This window comes from Ochotona princeps, chromosome 24 (assembly GCF_030435755.1).
Source record: "Ochotona princeps isolate mOchPri1 chromosome 24, mOchPri1.hap1, whole genome shotgun sequence".
In the NCBI taxonomy this organism is placed as follows: domain Eukaryota; kingdom Metazoa; phylum Chordata; class Mammalia; order Lagomorpha; family Ochotonidae; genus Ochotona; species Ochotona princeps.
In genome coordinates, this window is record NC_080855.1 from 24,379,039 (window position 1) to 24,400,482 (window position 21,444).

General features: G+C 53.5%; 1 protein-coding gene across 1 annotated transcript; it reads right to left on the minus strand.

Annotated features, from left to right (window-relative positions):
• Nucleotides 1-126: 126 nt before the first annotated feature.
• On the minus strand, nt 127-5,047 carry IL27 (interleukin 27). Its single transcript, XM_058681094.1, has 6 exons — nt 5,017-5,047; nt 3,912-3,995; nt 2,881-3,041; nt 2,671-2,769; nt 1,935-2,093; nt 127-464 (listed from the first exon to the last, which is right to left on the minus strand). The coding sequence occupies exons 1-6, from the start codon at nt 5,045-5,047 to the stop codon at nt 213-215; spliced, it is 786 nt and encodes a 261-aa protein (XP_058537077.1). The 3' UTR covers nt 127-212.
• Nucleotides 5,048-21,444: the final 16,397 nt, after the last annotated feature.

Genomic DNA, 21,444 nt, shown 5'->3' on the forward strand with positions numbered 1-21,444 from the left:
ATTAGAGGGCTTTATTAGGACCCAATATGGCAGTCTAACCCGAGAATAATACAATAAATAAACCATTATCTCCCTAAAAAATAAATAAATATCCAAGAAATAAATACTGGCAAGGACTGGAGGGGATGGTCCGAGGCAGTGAGCTGAAGTCTGTGCTGTGGGATACTGTTTCAGTCCTCCAGGTGAGGGGAGGGGCTGAGAAGTGAACTGGGTCAGGGCTGGGGGCTGGGGGCTGGGAACCCCAAAGCCTGGCCAGGGTGCCCGGCCTTGGAGAGCAGCAGCAAGTCCCGCACGGCCCGCGACAAGACCAGCTCCAACGAGTGCAGCAGCTGGTAGGTGTAGAGGAGTTGGGGCCAGGCCACCTGGGCTGGCCCCTGGGTAGAGCCACTTGGAGCCGCTGGGAGGTGCCCCTTACCCTCCGCCCACTCCTCTTGGTCAGGGAGGTTGAATCCCGCAGCCAGCACCTGTAGGAGAAGTTCAGGGGTCAGCCAGGCCGAGAACCTGACTGTATTCTCCCGGCATATTCAGGGGGATGTCCATGAAGTTCATGGAAAACTAAACAGTTTATTTGAGCGCAAAAAAATAACTGGGGGAGGGCAGCATTGTAGCTGCCGCTTGAGATGTCAGCATCCCATATTGGAGCGTTGGTTCAAGTCCCAGCTGCTCCTTTTCCAACCCAGCTCCCTGCTAATGCACCTTAGGAAGGCAACAGCAGATGATTCAAGTACTTGGGTCCCTGCCATCCATGTGGGAGACCCACATAGAATTCTGGGTGTTTGGCTTTGTCCAGCCCTCAGCTGTTTCAGCCATTTGGGGAGTGACCCAGCAAATAGATCTTTGTCTCCCTCTTTCTCTATCACTTTGCCTTTCAAAAAAAAAAAAACTTTTTAAAAACTAGCAAAAGCCATGTACGCAATGGATCTTCAAAAAGTTGATGAAAATTTATAATATGAAAAATTATGCATGGACTTCAAATTTTTCACATAAGTTTATCTTTCCAGTCTTTTCCATGAACTTTTGGAAGCCTTCTCACGGTAGGTGCACGGTGGCTCCTAATGACAGTCTGTGCCCCATTCCTTGGACAATGCCTGTTTTGCCTCTCCGTCTCGTGGCCATCTCACATGTCCTGCGTGACTTTTTGCATCGGGAAAATGGAAGCTGTGGAGCAAGGTGTCCTGGAGCTGGGTCCCTCCCGCCGGAGTGTCCCTAGGGTGGGGGCGGGGTAGGGTCCAGGTGGTTCCTCTCCGCTCCTCAGGGCTGGCCTGGGAGCACTACGGAGACCCAGGGATGACCTAACTAGCTTTCATGGGCTTGCATTTTCTATTCCCTTTCCACTGAAGGTGAACTTTCTGTTTCCCAGGAGAGATTCAGGAGGGTCTATGATGTCAGAGAATCACAGGGAGGAAAGTGGATGGTGTCCCTTGGGGATGCTGACCTTGCCCCCTCCCCCCAACCATTGCTGTCCTGGAGGCCCCAGAGCAGCTGTTCCATTGAGGACCAACTGGTGACCAAGACAAGCCAGAAAGGGCCTGATGCAGCTGTATGCACATGTACACACACACATTGTACACCCCTGTGTATACTATCACACCTGCACTCACCCACTCTCACACTGTCACCTGCACACTGTCAGCCTCATATATCCTCAAACTATCACACCAGCACCCACCCTCACTCATCCACTCTCACACTTGCACACTCACTGTCACACTATCACATCTGTATACTCTCACACACCCATCACCCTCACACCTGCATACACAGGTGTTCCTTCCCTCACACTGTCATCCACTCAAACGCTCACACATAGAGTACAGGATTTGGAGCAACTCTCCAGGCCTCCTTGCTCTGTGGGCAGAGGGCATTCTGGAAGGGGGACTGGACGTGAGTCTTAGCTCTGCAGGTGGAGGGAGGTGTCTCCCAGGAAGCCTTACCTGGAAGTGGAGATGCCGCTGGAGGTCTCGGAGATCCAGCCTGATGGCCCACAGTTGCATCCTCTCTGAGCTGCTCCAGCCTGCCTCGCTCCCCAGCCCTCCCAGCAGGGCGTGGAAGGGCCGCAGGGTCGTGGACAGGAAGCAGAGTCGCTCTGAATCCTGTTGCAGGGGCAGGAGAGACCCAGGGACCAGAGTGACCCGGGGCAAGCCCACCTGGCACTCGGGCACCTCATTCGCAGCTCTTCCCCTGGCCTGTGCTCACCTCCCTCCGCACCTCCTCTGTCTTTGATTTCTATCTGCTCTCCTCCTCCGATCCCTGACCCATTGCCGATTCCTGACTCAGCCTGTCTGCTGGCATCTCTGCCATCCATGATTCTTCTTCTATCCCCTCTCCACTGTCCAGTTGCATCCTCACCTCCTCCACTTCTACCTTCCTCCCACCTCTCCCCACCCCATCTGTCTCTAACACTGACCCTATCCCCTGCCCTCTTCTACATCCATTCTCACTCCGAATCTCGGCCCCTGTGCTTCTCCAACCCAGGCCTGTTCCATGGCCACCCCTTGCCACGCCCCGGTCTTGCTTTTCCCCCCCAGTTCTATCTCCCTCTGCCAGCCTCAGGTTCATGTCCAGTGACATCTTCAGCCTTGGCTAGAATCTGTCTCCAAATCCACAAGCTCTACGCTCCCCAGCCAGCTTCATCTCCTTGTGCCCCACCCCACCTCATCCCTCACTCACAGACAAGTGGTGCCAGGTCTGGAACGTCAAGGACACCTCAGGGAGCTGCTTCCCTAGGGGCAGGAGGTCCAAGTTCACCCCCGGCAGGTGAGCTTCAGCCTGCAGGGCGAGGTCTGTCAGTGGAAGGGGGCAGAGGGGGTCGCAGCTCGGCCACCTCCACCACCCCCTCCCCCCACCCTCCTGGCCGCTGCTGCAATCAGGGAGACTCACAAAGCGATGGGCTTGGCCTCGAACCTCAGACAGCAGCTTCCTGGCAAGATGCAGGCTGAGCGCAAACTCCCTGCTCAGCTCCTGCAGACTCTGCGGGGGCCTCGGTAATCCCCAGACGCCGGCTCGCACCAGGAGCAAGGACAGTAACACCAGGCTGAGCCCTGGGGAGACAGGGTGGGCAGGAAGCTGGATGGAGGCACACACAGGAGGAGAACAATCTCGGTCCTTATGGAGGCTGCCCAGCACGCGAGCCCTGTGAAGACAGCTTTGCTGGTGATAAGCAGATGAAAGGAAGGACCCTTGTTAACTCCCTGGACTGTCTCTTTTCAGTGAACAACCTGCACAACCATATATGGCATCCCACTCCATCTTTTGAAAATAAGCAGAATGAGGGCCCAACGGCGTGGCCTCGCGGCTAAAGTCCTCACCTTGAACACGCCGGGATCCCATATGGACAGCTCCACTTCCCATCCAGCTCCCTGCTTGTGGTCTGGAGAGGCAGTGGAGGACGGCCCAAAGAGCCTTGGAACCCTGCGTGGGAGACCTGGAAGAGGTTCCTGGACCCTGGCTTCGGATCGGTGCAGCACCGGCTGTTGCGGTCACTTGGGGAGTGAATCATTGGAGGATGAACTTTCTCTCTGTCTTTCCTCCTCTCTATCTGACTTTCCAATAAAAATAAAATAAACCTTTTAAAAAAATAAGTCCTTAAAATAAAAAGAAAGAAAATAAACAGAATGAGGTTGACCTGTCCTTGGAGCCAGCTGGCTCAAGGGTGGGGGAGCCAGGCCTGCAGTCTAGATCCATCAGGATGCATTCCTGTGTCCCTACATTCCTGGGATTCAGCCAGGCAGCTCCAATGGTTACTCAGACCTTGATGGCCCCCAGGGGTCCAGGCCGGCAAGGCCAGAGGCTCCAAGCCAGGGCGTGAGAACAGAAGGGTTCGGCCTACCCCTCCCACCTGGGGTGGGTCACTGTGCAGTACATTCTGCCTGGGGTGTGTGTGTTGGGGGTGGGATAAGATGGGAGGTTACCAAGCAGGGAGGCAGGCAGGTGCGCCCGCTTCCCATGCTGGTCTCCCTTGAGCCACCTCTGCTCCCTGATCTTCAGGCTCCCGTCTGTAGAATGTGGAGGGGTCAGAGCAGGACGCTTTGGAGGGTGCTCCTGCCTTGTGTTTTCCTGGAAAGAGGGGCAGAGGGGCAGCGGCTCTGGGAAAGGGCCGGGCTCAGCAGTTTCTTCCTCGTGGAGAGGAAATCTAGCAATCCTGGGAGTTACACAACACTCCCCGAAACCCAAACCAAAACTGCCGGTGTCCCTTCCTTAGCCCTGGGGGATCGCAGCACTCCCCGAGAGCACTAAGGCTTAGGGTTCATTCCCCACCCAACCCCACCCCACTCCCCAGCCATGGGGAGCAAAGCCTATAGGATCACTGGCATTCAGGGTCCCTGGCTTGGGGGTCACTCTACTCCTCTGGTGTTTCAGGGACTTATGGTAGAGTGGGGTTCTTCTTGGCTGTCCCCAAGCCCTACCCACCCAGAATGAGGTGTGCCACCTCCTCCCTGCGCCCTGGAGACCTCACAACCTCCCTGGACCATCTGCAGCAGGTGCTCAGGGGCTGGGTCCTGGCCTTTGGGTGCTCCATCCCCATCCTCCAGTTCTTTGGACCTGTCAACTGATCCTCCACCTGCTGCTCTGATTCTCGCCAGCAGCTGCACAATTGACCCTTCTCCCCATCCAGGACCAAGAGCCTGGATCCAGTGCTGACCCCTGGGCCATGACCCCTATGCCATGCCAGCCTCTCCTCTAGCCCCTGCTTGTGACCCACTTACCAGCACCAGCCTGGTCTTGTCATCTACCTGTCCCACTCCCTCCCATCATTCATACTCAGCCCGGCTCCTCCAGCCCTGCCTAGCCCTGCTCCAACCACTGCCCAACTTACCCCTTTTCCCTGCCCCCTTCATGCCAGCCAAATCCCAGGGGCCCTTATTGCCATCTTGCAGCCAGCCATGCCCTTCATCTCCACCAGCTCTTGGGTTTCCCCAGTTCCTTGGCCCTTCCTCACCAGCCAAGTTCTGCTACCACCCCCAGTCTCAGCCAAGCCTCCCAGCCCTTTGCCCGCAACCCTCATCTCACACTCACGCCAGCTGAGGTCGCCTGCCGTCTGGCCCATGTCAGGGCCCAGCCTCTTTGGCCAGCCATCTCCTGGGTAGAGGGAGTCTTATAGTGGGGGCTGCACCCGGTTTCGCTTTCCGTCCTGCTTGTACTTTCAGCTTTGTATTCACTCAGTCTTCCCTCCTGACCACCCCTTGCTAAAATGGGGAAATGTAATTTCCCTTCCCAGAGAGGGTGGGAGGCAAAGCGCGGGGGGGGGTTGGGTGGGGGGGAGCAGAGTGGTGGCGGGAAACTGGGGTTTCGGTGGATACAACTCCTGACCCACTGCCGAGCTCTGGGACCCTGTCCTTCCTTCCACACTGCACTCCATTCACTGGGAGGTGCTGCGCGGTAAGACCCCTCCGACTTCTCTCTGCCCTGTCCCCATCTCCTTAGAGCCATCCATCACCGCTCCAGGGTCTGCAAGGTGCATGGCCAGGTGAGGGGATTGCCCACTAGAGGGGACTCGGGGCTTTGAGTCAGCCTCACTCTCAGATTTACCAGATGGCTGACAGAGGGGGTGATGGAGATCAGTATGGGTCCCAGGCTGGCTATTTTGAAACTGGGGCCAGAAACGAAAGAGACCATGGCAAAGGCCAATCCTGGAACTCAAGTCAGGGCTCCCTAGAGGGAGGGCTGGCAGCTAGGTCTGGGGTCAGGGTCTGACACTCAGGATTACAGGTCCATCTATAGCCAAGATCGGGACTCAGTCAGGGGCTGGACTTACAGAACCTGGCCTGGGGTGGAGGTTCGGGCCTCTTGCCTGTTTCAAGGCCAGCACATGCTCATTAACCCAGGGCCCCCCTATTTGCGGCCTGTCAGGGTTAGGCTTTGAAGCTAAGCCCACATCCCGGATCCCGTCTGTGGTTGGGGTTCTGCCTGAGGCTGGGGTTGAGGCTGGGACAAGGGCTCAGGCTGTGACCAGGATAAAGGCTCAGCCAGCACCCAGAATAACCCTAGGGAGACCACTGTCAGGGTTTGGGTGCAAGGGTGACCGCAGGGTTCTCTTCCAGCACGGCCCCGCCCTTGGCCCCGCCCTGGATTTCCCATCTTCTGGGAGCCCAGGGGGGTTTCTCGGTCTTCCCCGAGGCCCTCCGCTGCCGCTTTCCTTTTGGGACCTGTGGGGTTTCCCTGCCAGGCCCCTGCTGTGAGACAGAAACCTAAGGGACTTCCCCTTCCCGCACTCTGCCTGCTGCGGTCCTGCCTGGGCACTGCCAACAACAATTGTTCCCCGGGACCCAGGGCCAGTGAAGTAGCAGCGGTTCCCGGGCGAAGCAGTCTGGGAAGCCGCTGCTGGAGGAGGACAAGGCAGCTGGGCAGCGCCTCCCAATGGTAGCAGCTCTGTGCCCAGGCTGCAGGGGTTCCCCAAGGGTGGGAGGGAGGGTCCCACGGAGTGCAGGACTGGTGGTGAGGATGGATCAAGGCACAGTTGCTCTTGCACATGCGCCCAAGGCCTACTGTCCTTTATCTTCAACCACATGGGTCCTGCCTGCAGCTCTCGCCACGCCCATGCCCCTCCGCATCTGCCATGGCTTAGAGCAGCGACACCCTCAAACTTCCAACGCCCTTCTCCATGCACTGATCACATCCTGCCACCTGCGGGGGGCCTCCCAGTCTCCTCCCAGGTTCCCCCCAGCCTGGCGTATTTATCCCAACGGGAGCCACTCTGCTGCTTCATCCCTCACCTCCCCTTCTTGGTGCTCCAGCAACCTTCCTGTTTGTCTTTTCCAATGTATCGACAAATACACACCGTGGGACTCCCTAAAGCTGGATCAGGCCGAAGCCTGGAGCCTGGAGCTCCGCCCAGGTCTCTCTTTCCACATGGGTGGCAGAGGCCGTACCAAATGAGCCAATCCCTGCCACCTCCCAGCAGAGCACAGTAGCAAGAACCTGAGATCCAAAGTGAAGCTGGAATTGCAGTTCAGGCACTTAGTTCCGGATTGTGGGTCCTGGAAATGGGGTCTTCGCCACGACACCGGACACCCAGCCCTTATGTCCCTCCGTTCAAGTCCAGAAGACCATTCCAAGACTCCCACACCCGGCATTCAATGCCACTGTGATCGGAGAAGGTCGCATGTTGTCATCAGCAATTCGATCAGTAAGCCCTTGGACAGCCCGTGCTTGGGGGATTTACATGTGGTCAAGGCCCAGCTCCCTGGAAGTGCACACTCCCAGACCATTTAAAGTCAATCACGAGCCAGGTTTTACGGCTCGGTGGTTATGTCATCACTGGAGACAGCCCCATCTCCTGGCAGGGTGCCTGGGTTCAAATCCTGGCTCCTTTGCAGCTGCTTCTTCTTTTTGAAGATTTATTTATTTATTTTTCTTAGAAAGTCAGATTTACAGAGAGAAGGAGAGAAAGATTTTCCATTCGATGATTCACTCCCCAAGTGGCTGCAATAAATACCTAGAGCTGAGCCAATCTGAAACCAGGAGCCAGGAGCTTCTTCCAGGTCTCCCAAGAAGTTGCAGAGTCTCAAGGGTTTGGGCCATCCTTGACTGCTTTCCCAGGCCACAAGCAGGGAGCTGGATGGAAAGTGGAGCAGCTAGGACATGAACCAGCACCCATGTGGGATCCCAGTGTGTAAGGCAAGGATTTAGCCTCTGAGCCATTTCGCTGGGCCCAATAAGTATGTTTCTTAAAATTTTATTATTTTTATTCAAAGGGAAGATTTACAGAGAGAAGGAAGTAGAGTGAGCTGTTCCAGTTCTGGTTCACTCCTCAAATGGCCTTAATGGCTGGTCTGAAGCCAGGAGCTTCTTCTGAGTCTCCCAAGTGGGTGCAGGGACTAAAAACTATTCTCTACTGCTTTCCCAGGCCATAAACAGGGAACTGGATGGGAAGTGGAGAAGCTTGGACTAAAACAGGCAACGTTATGGGATACCAGCATTGTGGGGAGGGAGAGCAATCACACGGAACAATAAAGAAGAATCTTTATTGCCCAAGCTTGGTGACAACACTCCCGCTGTACTCCTGGAGCTGCTGGGAGCTGCTTGCTGCACCACGTAAGCACCCAAGTCAGGAGTAAAAACCCTCTCATCCTCCAATCAGCTTGAGAGCTGTGCAGTACAGTTTCTGTGGGAAGTACAAAACATTCCATTAACTAAGTGCCAGGACGCAGCGAGGGAGCTGCCAGAGCAGAAAATTCCTGTAGTTCATTAACTTAAATGACACACCAGAGAGGCCTGAGAGCAGGGCGTCTCCAGAGCCCTTTACCATGAGCTCAATTAATTTGAATGGCGTGGGAGGAATTAGGAAGGGTGGGTTTGTGTGCAGTCAAAACCTTCCTTTGGGCCTGGCGAGGTGACCTTGTGGCTAAAGTCCTCGCCTTGCACACGCCAGGATCCCATATGGTCACCGGTTCCTGGTGTCCCTGCTTTCCATCCAGCTCCTTGCTTGTGGCCTGGGAAAGCAGTGGAGGATGGCCCAAAGCCTTGGGACCTTATACTTGTGTGGGAGAACCGGAGGAAGCTCCTGGCTCCTGGCTTTGGATTGGCGCAGCATTGGCCGTTGTGGCCACTTGGGCAGTGAATCATCGAATGGAAGATCTTCCTCTCTGTCTTTCTTCCTCTCTGTATATCTGACTTTGCAATAAAAATAAACAAATTAAAAAAAAAAACAAAACCTTCCATTGACTTGGCAAGCTCACTGCTCTAGAGTGCTGTTATTACCCAGCAGCACCCCATCGTAGCCAGTGCTTCAGGTGGAGGATTAGCCTGTTAAGCCACCATGCCAGCCCCCATAAATTAAAATTTTAAAGATCAATCTAAGTTCCTGGATGCCACACGGGTGTATTTCCTATGAAGTCCTGCTTTGTTCCTAACAACCTCCCACCATGGGGGTCCTCAAGCTCGGGGAACTGCCCAGTGGCACAAAGTAGCATCGGTGATTTGGGATTCTGGAAGCAGATCACGTCCCAATGAGCGTGTTCATCCCTTTTGGCGGTTGTACAGCATTTGCATCTAGGTTGTGCACACAAGTCCCCCATCAAGCCTCGGACGTCCCATCCGTCTCGTGGGACTCGCAGGAATGGCTTAAGCTGGAAACCTCACCAGTTTCTATCTTCAATCTTGCTTACTCTTTGCTGACGCTATGCTAGCCACACCGGCCTGCTCGTGGCTCCTGGGGTGTACCTCGGGGCTTGGAACTGCCCATGCCTTCTGCCCAGAACATTCCTCCACACAGCCTCCCAGGACATCTCTCTCGTTAGGCTCAGCACTCAGGGCTTGGCTGCTTGGCGTGTTCCCATCCCATATTGCAATCCCTGACTCCACTCCCTCAGATCCAGCTTGCCATGTATGCACACCACGAGAGGGTAGCAGGAGTGGCTTCCTGCCACCCACATGGGGTACCCAGAGGGAGTTCTAGTTGCTTGGCTGCGGCCTGGCCCAGCCCTGGCTGTTGCAGGCATTGGCAGGAGTGAACCAACAAATGCAAGTTCTCTGACGCCCTCTCTGCACTTCTCAAAGAATAGGAAACTTTTTTAAACGTTTTAAAAAGATGTATGTATTTATTTGAAGTGCAGAGAGTTACAGAGAAGGGGGAGGGGAGAGAAAGAGAGCAGCCAGGACTCGAAGTGGCACTCGAAAGGATGTTGGTGCTGCAAGTGGGGGATTAGCCTGATACGCCATCACACCAGCCCTGTCTCAGGTGAGGTCATCCCTGATGATTCTATGAGAAGATACAGCCCCAAGCCTGGCACTTTCTGTCTCTTGCACATGGCAGAGCTCTTTGGTTCAGGTCGCCAGGCTCTGGGCTGTGACGCAGATGCTTCCCAGTGTCAGTAAGAAGAGGATCTGAATGAATCATTGTTGAGTCAATGTGTCTTTTGCCACAAGCGCAGGGCCCATGCTCTCTGCTCATGGCTGGGGACATGTCCGTTGCCTGGATGAGGCAGCCTGGCACTGGCCCACACTCCAAATCTCCCTGTCCATCCCCTCCTCCAGCCTGGTTCCAGGCACAGTCTCTGTGGTTCCAGAACCACAGCCTGGTTCTGGCAAGGGGGCCTGGGGCTGCTCTTGGCCACAGCTCTGGGATAAAACAGATCCTTGCAAAAACCCTGAAGGTTCGAAATAGCAAGACCAGTCCCCATCCATGTGCTTGGAGGATGCACTGGGCTTAGGTCTCTGGCTTCCCCAGCCTGGGGTTGCATATGTGGGTGATGATGGGTGGTCTGAGCCTCAGGAAGGAGCCACTGGGAAGTGGAAGGGATGTGGCCAGGGCTGAGGCCTGGCTCACAGGACAGAGGGAAGCCGGGTGTGGACGTCAGCGTGTGGCTTACCCTTCTGGGGTCCTCACGTGAGTCACTCACCGGCAATGGGTCTCAGCCTCCACAGTGAAACGTGCGAGCCACGTTCTGCTGTTGCTGCTGTCAGTGCAGAGAGAAATGAAGAGAGGGGGATGGTAGAGGAGGAGGGAGAGAAGGAACAAAAAGACCCATACTCCAACTTTCTTCCTTCTTCCCATCTTCCTCTCTTCTTCCTCCTCCCCCTCCTTAGATTTATTTTTATTGGAAAGGCAGATTTACAAAGAGAAGAGAGACAGAGAGATCTTCCATTCCCTTGGTTCACTCCCCAAATAGCTGCACTGGCCAGAGCTGAGCCATTCCAAAGCCCGGAGCCAGGAGTTTTTTCTAGGTCTGCCACGCAGGTGCAAGGTCCCAAGGCTTTGGGCCATCCACTGCTGTTTTCCCAGGCCACAAGCAGGGAGCTGGAAGGGAAGTGGAGCAGCTGGGGCATGAACCGGTGCCCATAGGGGATCCTGGCGCTTGGAGAGGGAGGATTAGCTAACTGAGCCATTGTGTTACCCCACTTCCTTTCTTCTCTTCCTCCCTCCCTCCTTTTCACGTCTTCTGTGAGGCAGAGAGGGACACAGACCCATCTTGCATCTCTGGTTCACACCTCGCCAAATGCTCACCACGGCTAGGGCTGGGCTGGGCTGAAGCCAGGAGCCTGGAACTCAGTCGGGATCTCCCGTGGGGATGGCAGGGACCCATGCACTTGAGCCAGCCTCACCTGCTGCCTGCCAGGGTGCACTTGAGCAGGAAGCTGGAATCGGAAGCTCCTTCATTTGTAGGGGTGTTTTCTAAGCCCTGTTTCAGCCCTCAGTCTGTGGGAAACATTCTGTGGAACACGGTTTAGATGTCACCCCCAGACAGGGAACTGGGCCAGGAGGTCTTGCTCGGCGCCTGCCCCTCCCACTCCACTTACATCTGCCCCATCCCCATCTCCCCAGCACAGATCAGGAATAGCACCAAGACCGCGACTGGGCCTCTGAGGGGGAAGCCCCGGCTCTGCGATGTCGGCTCAAACATGGTCTTTAGACAAGACGGGAAGCTGCGGGGGTGGGGGTGGCGGGAGTAACTGGGCGCCTCTCAGCCTAGAAGTGAACATGAACTTGGAAGGGGCCAGATGGACCCAGGATCCGCCCAAAGCCTCAGTACTGCCTGGTGTGTGACCTTGGTCAAGCACTAAGCTCCCTGTGTCCGGCTCCCCCGGCAGGAGAATTGCCCTCATGACATGCTAGGTGAGCTTGGGCAGGTTTCTCCTCCTCTCTGTGCCCCAGCTGCCTCATCTATACCGTGCGGGAAGAGCGACATACTGCCAAAGATTGTTTAGAGGACTCAAGGAGTGAAGACAGCCAGAACCTGTTTCCTGGGGTTGTAGCTATGAGCAGTTGTGCCAGGCTTGAGCCACAGGAGGCTCTCAAGCGAAGCCAGCTGTGGGAATTAAGTGCCCAGGAGGATGGGGGGGAGGGAGGAGAAGCTTCAGTTAAAAGGAGGGGTTGGAGTGATGGCTCGGCTGTCTAATGCTCCACCTGCAAGTGACAACATCCCATATGGGCACTGGTTCATGTCCCAGCTACACCACTTCTTATCCAGCTCCCTGGGAAAACAGTGGAGGGTGCCCAAAGCCTTGGGACCCTGTCCCCACATGGGAGATCTAAAAGGCTCCTGGCTTCGGATCAGCTCAGCTCCAGCTGTTGGAAAGTGAACCAGCAGATGGAAGATCTCTGTCTCTCCTTCTCTCTGTACATCTGCTTTTCCAATAAAAATAAATAAATCTTTTAAAAAGAAGAAGAAAGAGGAGAGTCACAGGCTAAGGGGAACGGTGGCCCTGACAGAGACCTCACTTAGAGCAGGGGTCTCAGGGAGCCGGCCAGCTGGGCTGATCCTATTCATAGCAGTGTCATGCGACCTTGGAGTCCCACGGCTGACAGATGCAGAGCAGGCAGTCTGCTGGGGACTCTGCATCACTCTGCAAGCTCCAGGTCTGGGCCAGTCGATGAGACTCAGGTGCTAAGCCAGAAGAGCCCTCTCTGACCCCAGGGCCTTAGCACGTGCTGTTTTATCTGCCCAGTACACTTCTCTCTCAAATCTTCCAATAACTCTCTTCTCCTTTCATTCTCCTCTCATCTGCCTCTTCCCTTGATGACCCCCACCCCATTCTCACCTCTGTATGACTTGACATGATTCTTTTAGCCTCCCAAACCCCCAGGGTTGTCTCCAGCCCTGCCAGCTGACCTGTCCAATGTTTTGGGCCTGGTGGCAATTGAGCCGTGAGATTTCTGCACAGAAGTGGTGCAATGGGCTAGCGGGAGGAAAGGTAACTGTGGGGGTTGGGTTCTGGGTTGGGCAAGCCCTGGTCCCTGCCTGCTGGGAATGTGAGAGGTGGAAGTGAACCTGCAGAGAAGCCAACAGGACAGGGCAGAGTTTGCAAGACACTAAGAAAGATGCTCCAATCTGCTTCCTGGTCTTTGTTCGCCAGGAGAACGAGACGGAACAATCTATTGCTCTCAGAGAAAGAGAGAGCTGCAACCTGGCGGGCTCAGTGAGGACGCGCTGAGCTTGTGTCCGGAGGTAGTGCAAGTCAGGATTTCTGTATTCTGATCCCGCAATGTTTGCATACACATCCTAGCTAGCTAGGGGACTGAACTAGTTCCCACGTGCATGCATAACTTGAAGGTTGTGGGTTTCCATAGTGTAGTGGTTATCACGTTCGCCTGACACGTAGCTTGAAGGCAATTTTATGTGAGATTTTTGGAGTGTCTATAATTAAATATATACATATATTTAAAAGGCAGATTATTAGAGAGATCTTCCATCTGATGCTTCACTACCCAAATGACCACAATACTTATGACTGGGCCAGGGAACTCCACCCACGTGTCCCAAGTGAGAGTGACCGAGACCTAAGTCTTTGTACCACCCCGGCTGCCTTCCCAGACACAGTAGCAGGGAGCTGCATTAGAAGCAAAGCAGCCAGGACTTGAACCGGCACTCTGCGATGGAATGTCTCAGAGTCTGCACTGTCAGAGCAGGGATGCTCAGCTTACCCTGAGCCATGAACAACAAGGCAAACTTGCCGACTGGCCAAGTGCACTGATGAGAGAGAGAGCTGGCCTTCAATTTCACCTGCTCACCTATTTGTCCTTGAGAAAGGAAGGAAAAGAGAGAGGCGGGGCAGAGGAAGGGAGGGAAGACCCAGCTTTCCTTTGGCAAAGCTTATCTGTCTTCTTTCATGGAACCTGGTGGTGTTGTACCCAAGCGAGCTGGCACAGAGATGCACCATGCACTGAGGAAGATTTGAAAATCCCGGGCTTGGCAACACCCATTGGTTTGCATAAGAGACGGTGCTGGAGACAGAACTGACCCAGTGACTGCAACCACCAGTGTGTGTGTGTAGGCTGATGTAGGTGACGGACTGAGCCAGACCCCATACCGGCTAGCACACAACAGGAGTCAGGTGTGAGGTCACCTCAGATGAGGCTCAGTTGGGGATTCCACGCCACCCCCCAACTGAGTCACTGGACTTAGAAGTCCAGCCATGAGGAAAATCATAGGGTCTGTGGTCTGACGTGGGAGTGTGTGTTCAGAGCTAGACTCCTCAGTTGCTGAAGACGGAGCAGTGGATGGCATGACCAGACACACATGGGGGATATGGCAGCTCATTCGTGCCTGCAGGGGACATCAAGTACCACAGCAGAGGAAGAAGGGCAGAACAAACTGTACAGCTCTCCCAGCCAAGTGTTAGCGGCAACACTGGGCGAGTAGAGATTCTGAGATGGACTGTGTTAGCTAGTGGAGCTTGGAAGAATTTCTTCAGCCTTGGAGCAACGAAATCAACAGCATTTTAGAACTATCGAAGCCATTTGAGCAGTACCCTTGGAGCATGCTCCACATTGGGGACTCTGGGATGACGTCATGTGGCCGTCCCTATCCCTGGGGGCTGATATGGTTGGGACGCTGGGTGCAGCTTCTCCCCTCCTCTTCCCTTTCCCCCCAGATACAGGAAAAAGAAAATGAAAATTGGAAACAAATAATCTCATCTACTTTCCCCTCTTTCTCGACCTTTCCCGCCCTAATCAGTGGTCCACATGAGAATAGATCCTTCTCAGCTATGTAAACATCATCAAAAATAAAATTAAAACAAAAGGAAGGAAGGAAAGAAGGAAGGAAGGAAGAAAGAAAGAAAGATCGATCGATCCTGGGCCCGACACAATGGCTCACTTGGCTACTACTCCGCTGTCAAGCACTGGCATCCCTATGTGTGCGGGTTCATGTCCCAGTTGCTCCACTTCCCATCCAGCTCCATTTCCTGCCTGTGGCCTAGGAAAGCAGCAGAGGATGGCCTAAAGCCTTAGGACCCTGCGCCCATGTGGGAGACTCAAAGGCTCCTGGTTTTGAATCGGCTCAGCTCCAGCTGTTTGGCAGTGAACCAGTAGATGAAAGATCTTCCTCTCTGTCTTTCTCTCCATAGATCTTCTGCTCCAATACAAATAACACAATACAGCAGATCTACAGAGAGAAGGAGAAACAGAGAGGAAGATCTTTTGTCTGATGATTCACTCCCCAAGTGACCGCAATGGCCAGAGCTGAGCCCATCTGAAGTCAGGAGCCAGGAGCTTCTTTGGGTCTCCCACTCAGGTGCAGGGTCCCAAGGCTTTGGGCCATACTCCATTGATTTCCCAGGCCACAAGCAAGGCACTGGATGGGAAGTAGGGCCAGTGGAATTAAAACTGGTGCCCATGTGGGATCCAGGTGCATGTAAAGCAAGTACTTTAGCTGCTAGGCTACTGTGCCGGGCCCACAAATAAGTAAATCTTTTTTTTTTTTTAATTGAAACTCCTTTATTGCTGGTGGTGAAGAGGGAGTTCATGTCCAAAGATCTCTCGACCTGGAGCTACAGACTAGCAGGGTTTATAAAGGCAAAAACCATAGACCAGGAGGGGCTCAGGGGACAGAGCTGATGCAATGAGCTAATATAGGACTATCTTGGGGATGAAAAATTACTAATTACGTTGCAAGCCTTTGCTGCTGTACCAGATGAAACTCATTTTTCTCCTAGTCCTGCTTGAACAACCTAGCCAGGAGTTGGAGCATTCTTGCCAAGCAGGATACAGTTTTCTTGGCCGGGTTACGGTCTCACAGTGGCGGGGGGTGGTGGAGAGATACCTCGAACCTGTTATTTTAGTGGGTGCAAGGCTCGGGCCCAGCTCGTCAAGTTGCCCCAAGCCCCTGTCTTCACTAAGCTGTTTAGCGGTGGGCAAGTGACTCACTCAGATTGGTCACTGAGTTTGCCTTAAAAAACAAAACAAAACAAAACAAAACAAAACAAAACAAAACAAAACAAAACAAAACAAAAAGAGGTTCTCCAGGGCCAGCACTGTGGCCCAGTGGGTTCAATGATCACTTGCTGCACCAGCACTCCATATCAGACTGCCTAGAGTCCTGGCTGCTGCGCTTCTGATCTAGCTCCTGTTAATGTCCCTGGAGGGCAGTAGGAGATGGCACAAGTGCTTGGGCCCCTTGCCACCCATGGTGGGAGACCAGGATGGAGTTCCTGGCTTGTGACTTCCACATGAGAAGACAGAGCCAAGAGCTGGGCAAAGAGACAAGAATTCTTTTTTTTTTTTTTTTTTTTGATTACATTGCATTATGTGACACAGTTTTATAGGCACTGGGATTCCCCCCCACCCCTCCCCAAGGTCCCCCCCATGGTGGATTCCTCCACCTTGTTGCATTACCACAGTTCAAATTCAGTTGAGATTCTTTCATTGCAAGCATCTACCAAGCATAAAGTCCAGCATCTTATTGTCCAGAGAAGTTCAACAGTTTCTTGTGGAGACCATCTCTGGTCTGAAGGTAGAGCCAGCAGAGTATCATCCTGATCAATTAAAAGCCCCAACATTACATCAGTAACAATTTATAACGTTATGGAATTAATTGACATGGTATTGAATAACCAATATGTTAAAAGAGAAAAAAAAAGAATGCAAGTTCTGAACCACATCCTGTGGCTTCTACATTGACATTTCAATTATTAGTTTATATACAACCTGGTTCTATGCACCTTAAAATGGCTATAGATTACTATTCAGCTGTCTCATGTCTATTTTAATTTTAGTATTTAGCAGTTTATAGCGTTGAAGCATGATTTTGCTGAACCTGGCTGTTTTTCAGGTAGTCTAACTCTATAACTCTAACAAGACATATGTCAACAGTTTAGGTGAATAGTTTTAGGAGGGGTGTGCAGAGAAATCTTCAATACCCCAGTGAGGAGTAACTAATCTTTGGAGACAGAATTCTGATCTTCATTTCAGCTGAGTGCCTGGATCCAGCTATTCCTGAAGCAGTCACTTCTGAAATGTTCACTGCCACAAACTCCTCTCCTGCTGCTCAGGTGAGGCTGCAACCTCCTTCCACCTCTTGCAGCACAGGACTCCCACCCCTTGAGTTGATCTACCCAAAGCACTGACCCTTCACTGTCCAAAGCCATAGATGAGATAAGGAGTCATCCTAAGGTGCCAGCAGCCTGTGTGCAGACAGTATCTCAGAGAGCAAAGTGTGGAACGGTTTTCTCTATCAGTGAGTGCCGACTTGGCCTGGCCCCGAGCCAGACAGGTGAGGGAGAGACGGTAGCCAGTGCAGCCCGACTGGAAAAACAAATCGCCAACATTTCATCACGCACTGTGTGTACTGGCAGTAACACAGGGAGGAAGAGCGAGAGAGAGCGAGAGAGAGAGAGATCTTTAATGTGCTGGTTCACTCTTTGAATATCTGCAACAGCCAGAGCTGAGCCAAGTTCAAGCTAGCAGCCAGGAACTCCACATTTGTTTCTTTTTTAAAGGTTTATTTGTTTCAAAGGTATGGATAAACAGAGACAGATTTTCCATCCATTGGTTTACTCTCCAAATGGAGGCAACCGCCAGAGCTGGGCTGGTCTCAGAACCAGGAGCTTCGTTCAGGTCTCCTACATGGGCACAGGCACATTAGCAGGGAGTGAATGGGAAACAGAGCAGCTAGGACATGAACTGGTGCCCATATGGGATGCTGGCACAGCAGGCAGCAGCTTAACCTGTTACTCCGTGGTGCTGGCACCTACTGGCACATTTAATCCTCACAAAAATTCTATGTTATCAGTACTATTGTTATACTCATGTTTAAAGAAAGATCCATTTATTTAAAAGAAAGAGAAAGACAGAGAGATCTGGTTTATTGCCCAAATGGCCACAATGGCTGCAATCTGGCAAGGCTGAAGCCATGAGCCAGCAACTCCATCCAGGTCTCCCACACTTGCACACTTGTACTTCTGCTGCGTTAGCAGGGAGCTGGATCAGAAGCGGAGCAGCCAGGATCCGAACCAGCTTCTGTAGGGGATGTTGCCTCTGCACGTGGAGGCTTTACTCACAGTGCTGGTTCCTGTCGTGTTGCTACAGAAGAAACAGGTCCAGAGAGGTCGCATGACCTATAGGAAGTCACAGAGATGGTTAGTAGCAGCTCGGCTGGGCTTGCTAAGCCGCTGTGCCAGCCTGCCCATGGCAGCAGGTGGTACCTCCTGAGCTTTCTCTCTTCCCAGGCACTTCCCAAATGGCTGTCTGCAGTTAACTCAGGGCATCCTCAAACTGTCCATTTTACAGATGGAACATCAAAGTTAAACACTAACGGCAGGATGGAAATTTGAACCAACAGTCTGGCTTGAGAGTCCACACCCCTGACCACCAATATGAACTGCCCACAAGGAATGAATGCATGAATGAATGAAGAGGCTCAGACCACCAAACCAAGTCCAGCCAAGAAGGTTAAAGAGGCCCAACCAGAGTGCCTGTGTCTGCAAGGGCCTGGGTTTGTCTTGATCAAGATACCATCCTAAACCCGCCATGATGGCTCAGTGGCTAAATCTTTGGCTTGCACATGCTGGGATCCCATGGATGCCGGTTCATGTTCCAGCTGTTCCACTTCCAATCTAGCTCCCTGCTTGTGGCCTGGGCAAGCAGCAGAGAATGGCGCAAAGCCTCAGGACCCTGCACCTGCATGGGAGACCTGGAAGAAGCTCCTGGCTCCTGGTTTCGATTGATTCAGCTCTGGCTATTGTGGCCACCTAGGTAATGAACCAGCAGAAGAAAGATCTTTCTCTCTCTGTTTCTCCTCTTTGTGAATCTGCCTTTCCAATGAAAATAAATAAATCTTAAAAAAAAAAAAAATACATGCCCTGGTGCAGTAGCCTAAGGTGCTCGCCTTACATGCAGTGGGATCCCATATGGGCAACAGTTCATGTCTCGGCAGCCCAATTTCCCATCCAGCTCCCTGCTTGTGACTTAGGAGGGCAGTGGAGGATGACCCAAGGCCTTGGGACCCTGCACCCATGTGGGAGGCCAGAAGAAACTCCTGGCTTTGGATTGGCTCAGCTTGGGGAGTGAATCAGCGGACAGAAGATCTTTCTCTCTTTATATCTGACTTTCTAAAAAAAAAAAAAAAAAAAAAAAAAAACTTAAAATAATAATAATAATTCTGGCGTGTGCCTGATTGTGTTTCAGGTTTTCTTTTCTTTTTTTTTTTTTTAATTTAAAGATTTATTCAGTTTATTACAAAGTCAGATATACAGAGAGGAGGAGAGACAGAGAGGAAGATCTTCCGTCCGATGATTCACTCCCCAAGTGAGCCGCAACGGGCCGGTGCGCGCTGATCCGAAGCCGGGAACCAGGAACCTCTTCCGGGTCTCCCACGCGGGTGCAGGGTCCCAATGCATTGGGCCGTCCTCGACTGCTTTCCCAGGCCACAAGCAGGGAGTTGGATGGGAAGTGGAGCTGCCGGGATTAGAACTGGCGCCCATATGGGATCCCGGGGCTTTCAAGGCGAGGACTTTAGCTGCTAGGCCACGCTGCCGGGCCCTGTGTTTCAGGTTTTCTTAACAAAGACGGGAAAGTTCTCGGGAAGTCCTTGGGGAGTCCTCCGGAGGTGCCGACACAGCTCAGCTGCAGGAGAGGGTGTGTGCTCAAATATGCTGCCTCCAGCTGGATCCGCTCAGAGGAAAGGGGGCTGTGGGAAGACAGAGCTCCCCAAAGCAGCTGCCTCCAGAGAAGCTGTGTGCCAGGGCTTAGTGAGCCAGGGTTAGGAGTTGCCCGGGAGGAGGGAAAGTGGGTAGTGGGAGGGCCCTCGCTATACAAGTCTCCCGCGTTGCCCTCCACTGAGGACTTGGAACTCTGACCCACACTGACTGCTGGCAGTGTATCCCTTGGTCCACCCCCACCCCCTACCCGGGCACCTTGATTCTTCCTGGATCAGCCTCTGCAGCAGCGAGCTTAAGTGGGTTACCTGGCATAGGTTCTCTGCCCCTGGGCCTGGGCCCCTCCTGCTCTTGCCTGGATCCTGGCCCGTGGGCATCAAGGGCAAGCAGGGGAGGCCAGAGCTTTGTTCAGTACCCTGCTCTGTTCCCCTGCCCACGGGCCCCCACCCAGGCTTTTCCGGGCCACTACGGGGGGGGGGGTGGCTCTGAGCCTCAGGGGACAGTTGTCCCACCCTGGGCCAGTCCGCGGAGGAGGGCAGAAGAGGTACAGCTGAGTCCAATGTGGACCCAGCTCACCAATCTAGTCTCCCTCACTGGGATGCCTGCATCAACCACCCAAGACTAGGCCAGACTGTGGCAGAAGAGGCAAAGGGTCCTGGGCTCAGGGGCAAGGGGACCACTCCTCACTCTGCACTCCAGGGAAGAGACTGTGAGGAGTCTTCTACAGAGAGAAGAGAGAGAACATACGCAAGCGAGTCTATCCTGGTTCTGGGCCCTGGATTTCAGGTCACATGTAAGGAGTTAGATGGGAAATGGAACCCCGGGGACAGGAACCAGCGCCCATGCCGTCGCTTGCAAAAGGGAGGACTTAAACCATTGAGCCACTACATCGGCCCTCAGCTCCAGCCTTGCCTCAAAACAATTTAATGGTCCTTTTGCACCTCACTTTCTATATCTGGTGACCGCATCTGGAAGGGCCAAGTCTAAAGGACTGCAATGTGGGGGGACTTGGAGTTGTATGCTGAAAGTAAACAGAGAAAGGCGCAGTTTGACGGCTCATACGGGTCGCCGTTAGGTCAAGCTTCCTTGCGGTTGGCAATGCTTCCAGAGGGGACGCCCTGTGAATGCGCATCACTGGGAGCACGCTCCAGAAACAAGGGCGGGAAGCAGGCCATGCATGAGTTCCTCCTGCCCCCACCTCACCAGCTCAGCTATGCCGGAAGGAAGCACGTGTCTGCAGGAAGTGAGGACCCACAGTGGGTGAGGAGTCCTTCTATTTTGTTGTTGTTGTTGTTGTTGTTGTTGTTGGGGAGACACACACACACAGAGAAAAACAGACACATGACAGAGCCCCCCAGCTGCTGGCTGAGTCTCCAGGTGTCCATGGTGGCTGCGCCTGGGCTCCGGTTTGGGAACTCAATCCAGGTCCCCCTTGTGGATGGAGTCAACGCCTCCTGCCTCCCTGGGTGTGGACTTAGCAGGAAGATGGAATCAACAACCAGCTGTTCCAAAAGCAGGGGGAGAGAGAGGGAGAGAGACACACACACAGACCCTCCCTCGGAGCTGCAAGCCTTGCAGTGGGTGGGGTTGCTTCAAAGCTGTGTAAACCCAAGAGAGAGCCCGTGTGTCCGAGTCCAGCCTGCAGGCAAGGGCGAGCCGGAGCCTGAGTGCGCAGCCCTGAGGGCTGGGAGCCCGTGGGACCAGCAGCAAGAGGTCCGTAGAGAACAAGCAGGCAGACACGGATCACCCATGGAGCCTGCAGGCTGGACTTGCAGCAACTCACTCAGCCCTCGGTCCAGAGCCCTGAGTCCACAACAATTCTGGGTGTGGGTTGCCTGAGCAGAAAGTGCCCTCCTGCGCCCCACCCCTGCCCCCTTTCCATTCCATCTTCTTTCTATGAAGATTTATTTATTATTTATTTATAGATTTATATATTTTTATTAGAAAGGCAGATTTACAGAGAGAAGGAAATACAGAGGGAGAGATCTTTCATCTGCTGGTTCACTCCCCAAATGACCACAATAACCGGAGCTGAGCCGATCCGGAGCCAGGAGCCAGGAACCTCCTCTGAGTTTCCCAGGCAAGTGCAGGGTCCCAAGTCTTGGGCTGTCCTCCACTGCTTTCCCAGGC

What these genes read in the sequence shown, in the direction of transcription:
- IL27 (XM_058681094.1), bottom strand. Translation starts at nt 5,047, where the DNA reads ATGGGCCAGACGGCAGGCGACCTCAGCTGGC. An exon ending in AGACCTGGCACCACTTGTCT is followed by an intron (nt 2,094 to 2,670) that starts GTGAGTGAGGGA and finishes CCCCTGCAACAG; the next exon opens with GATTCAGAGCGACTCTGCTT. An exon ending in AGCGGCATCTCCACTTCCAG is followed by an intron (nt 465 to 1,934) that starts GTAAGGCTTCCT and finishes CTTCTCCTACAG; the next exon opens with GTGCTGGCTGCGGGATTCAA.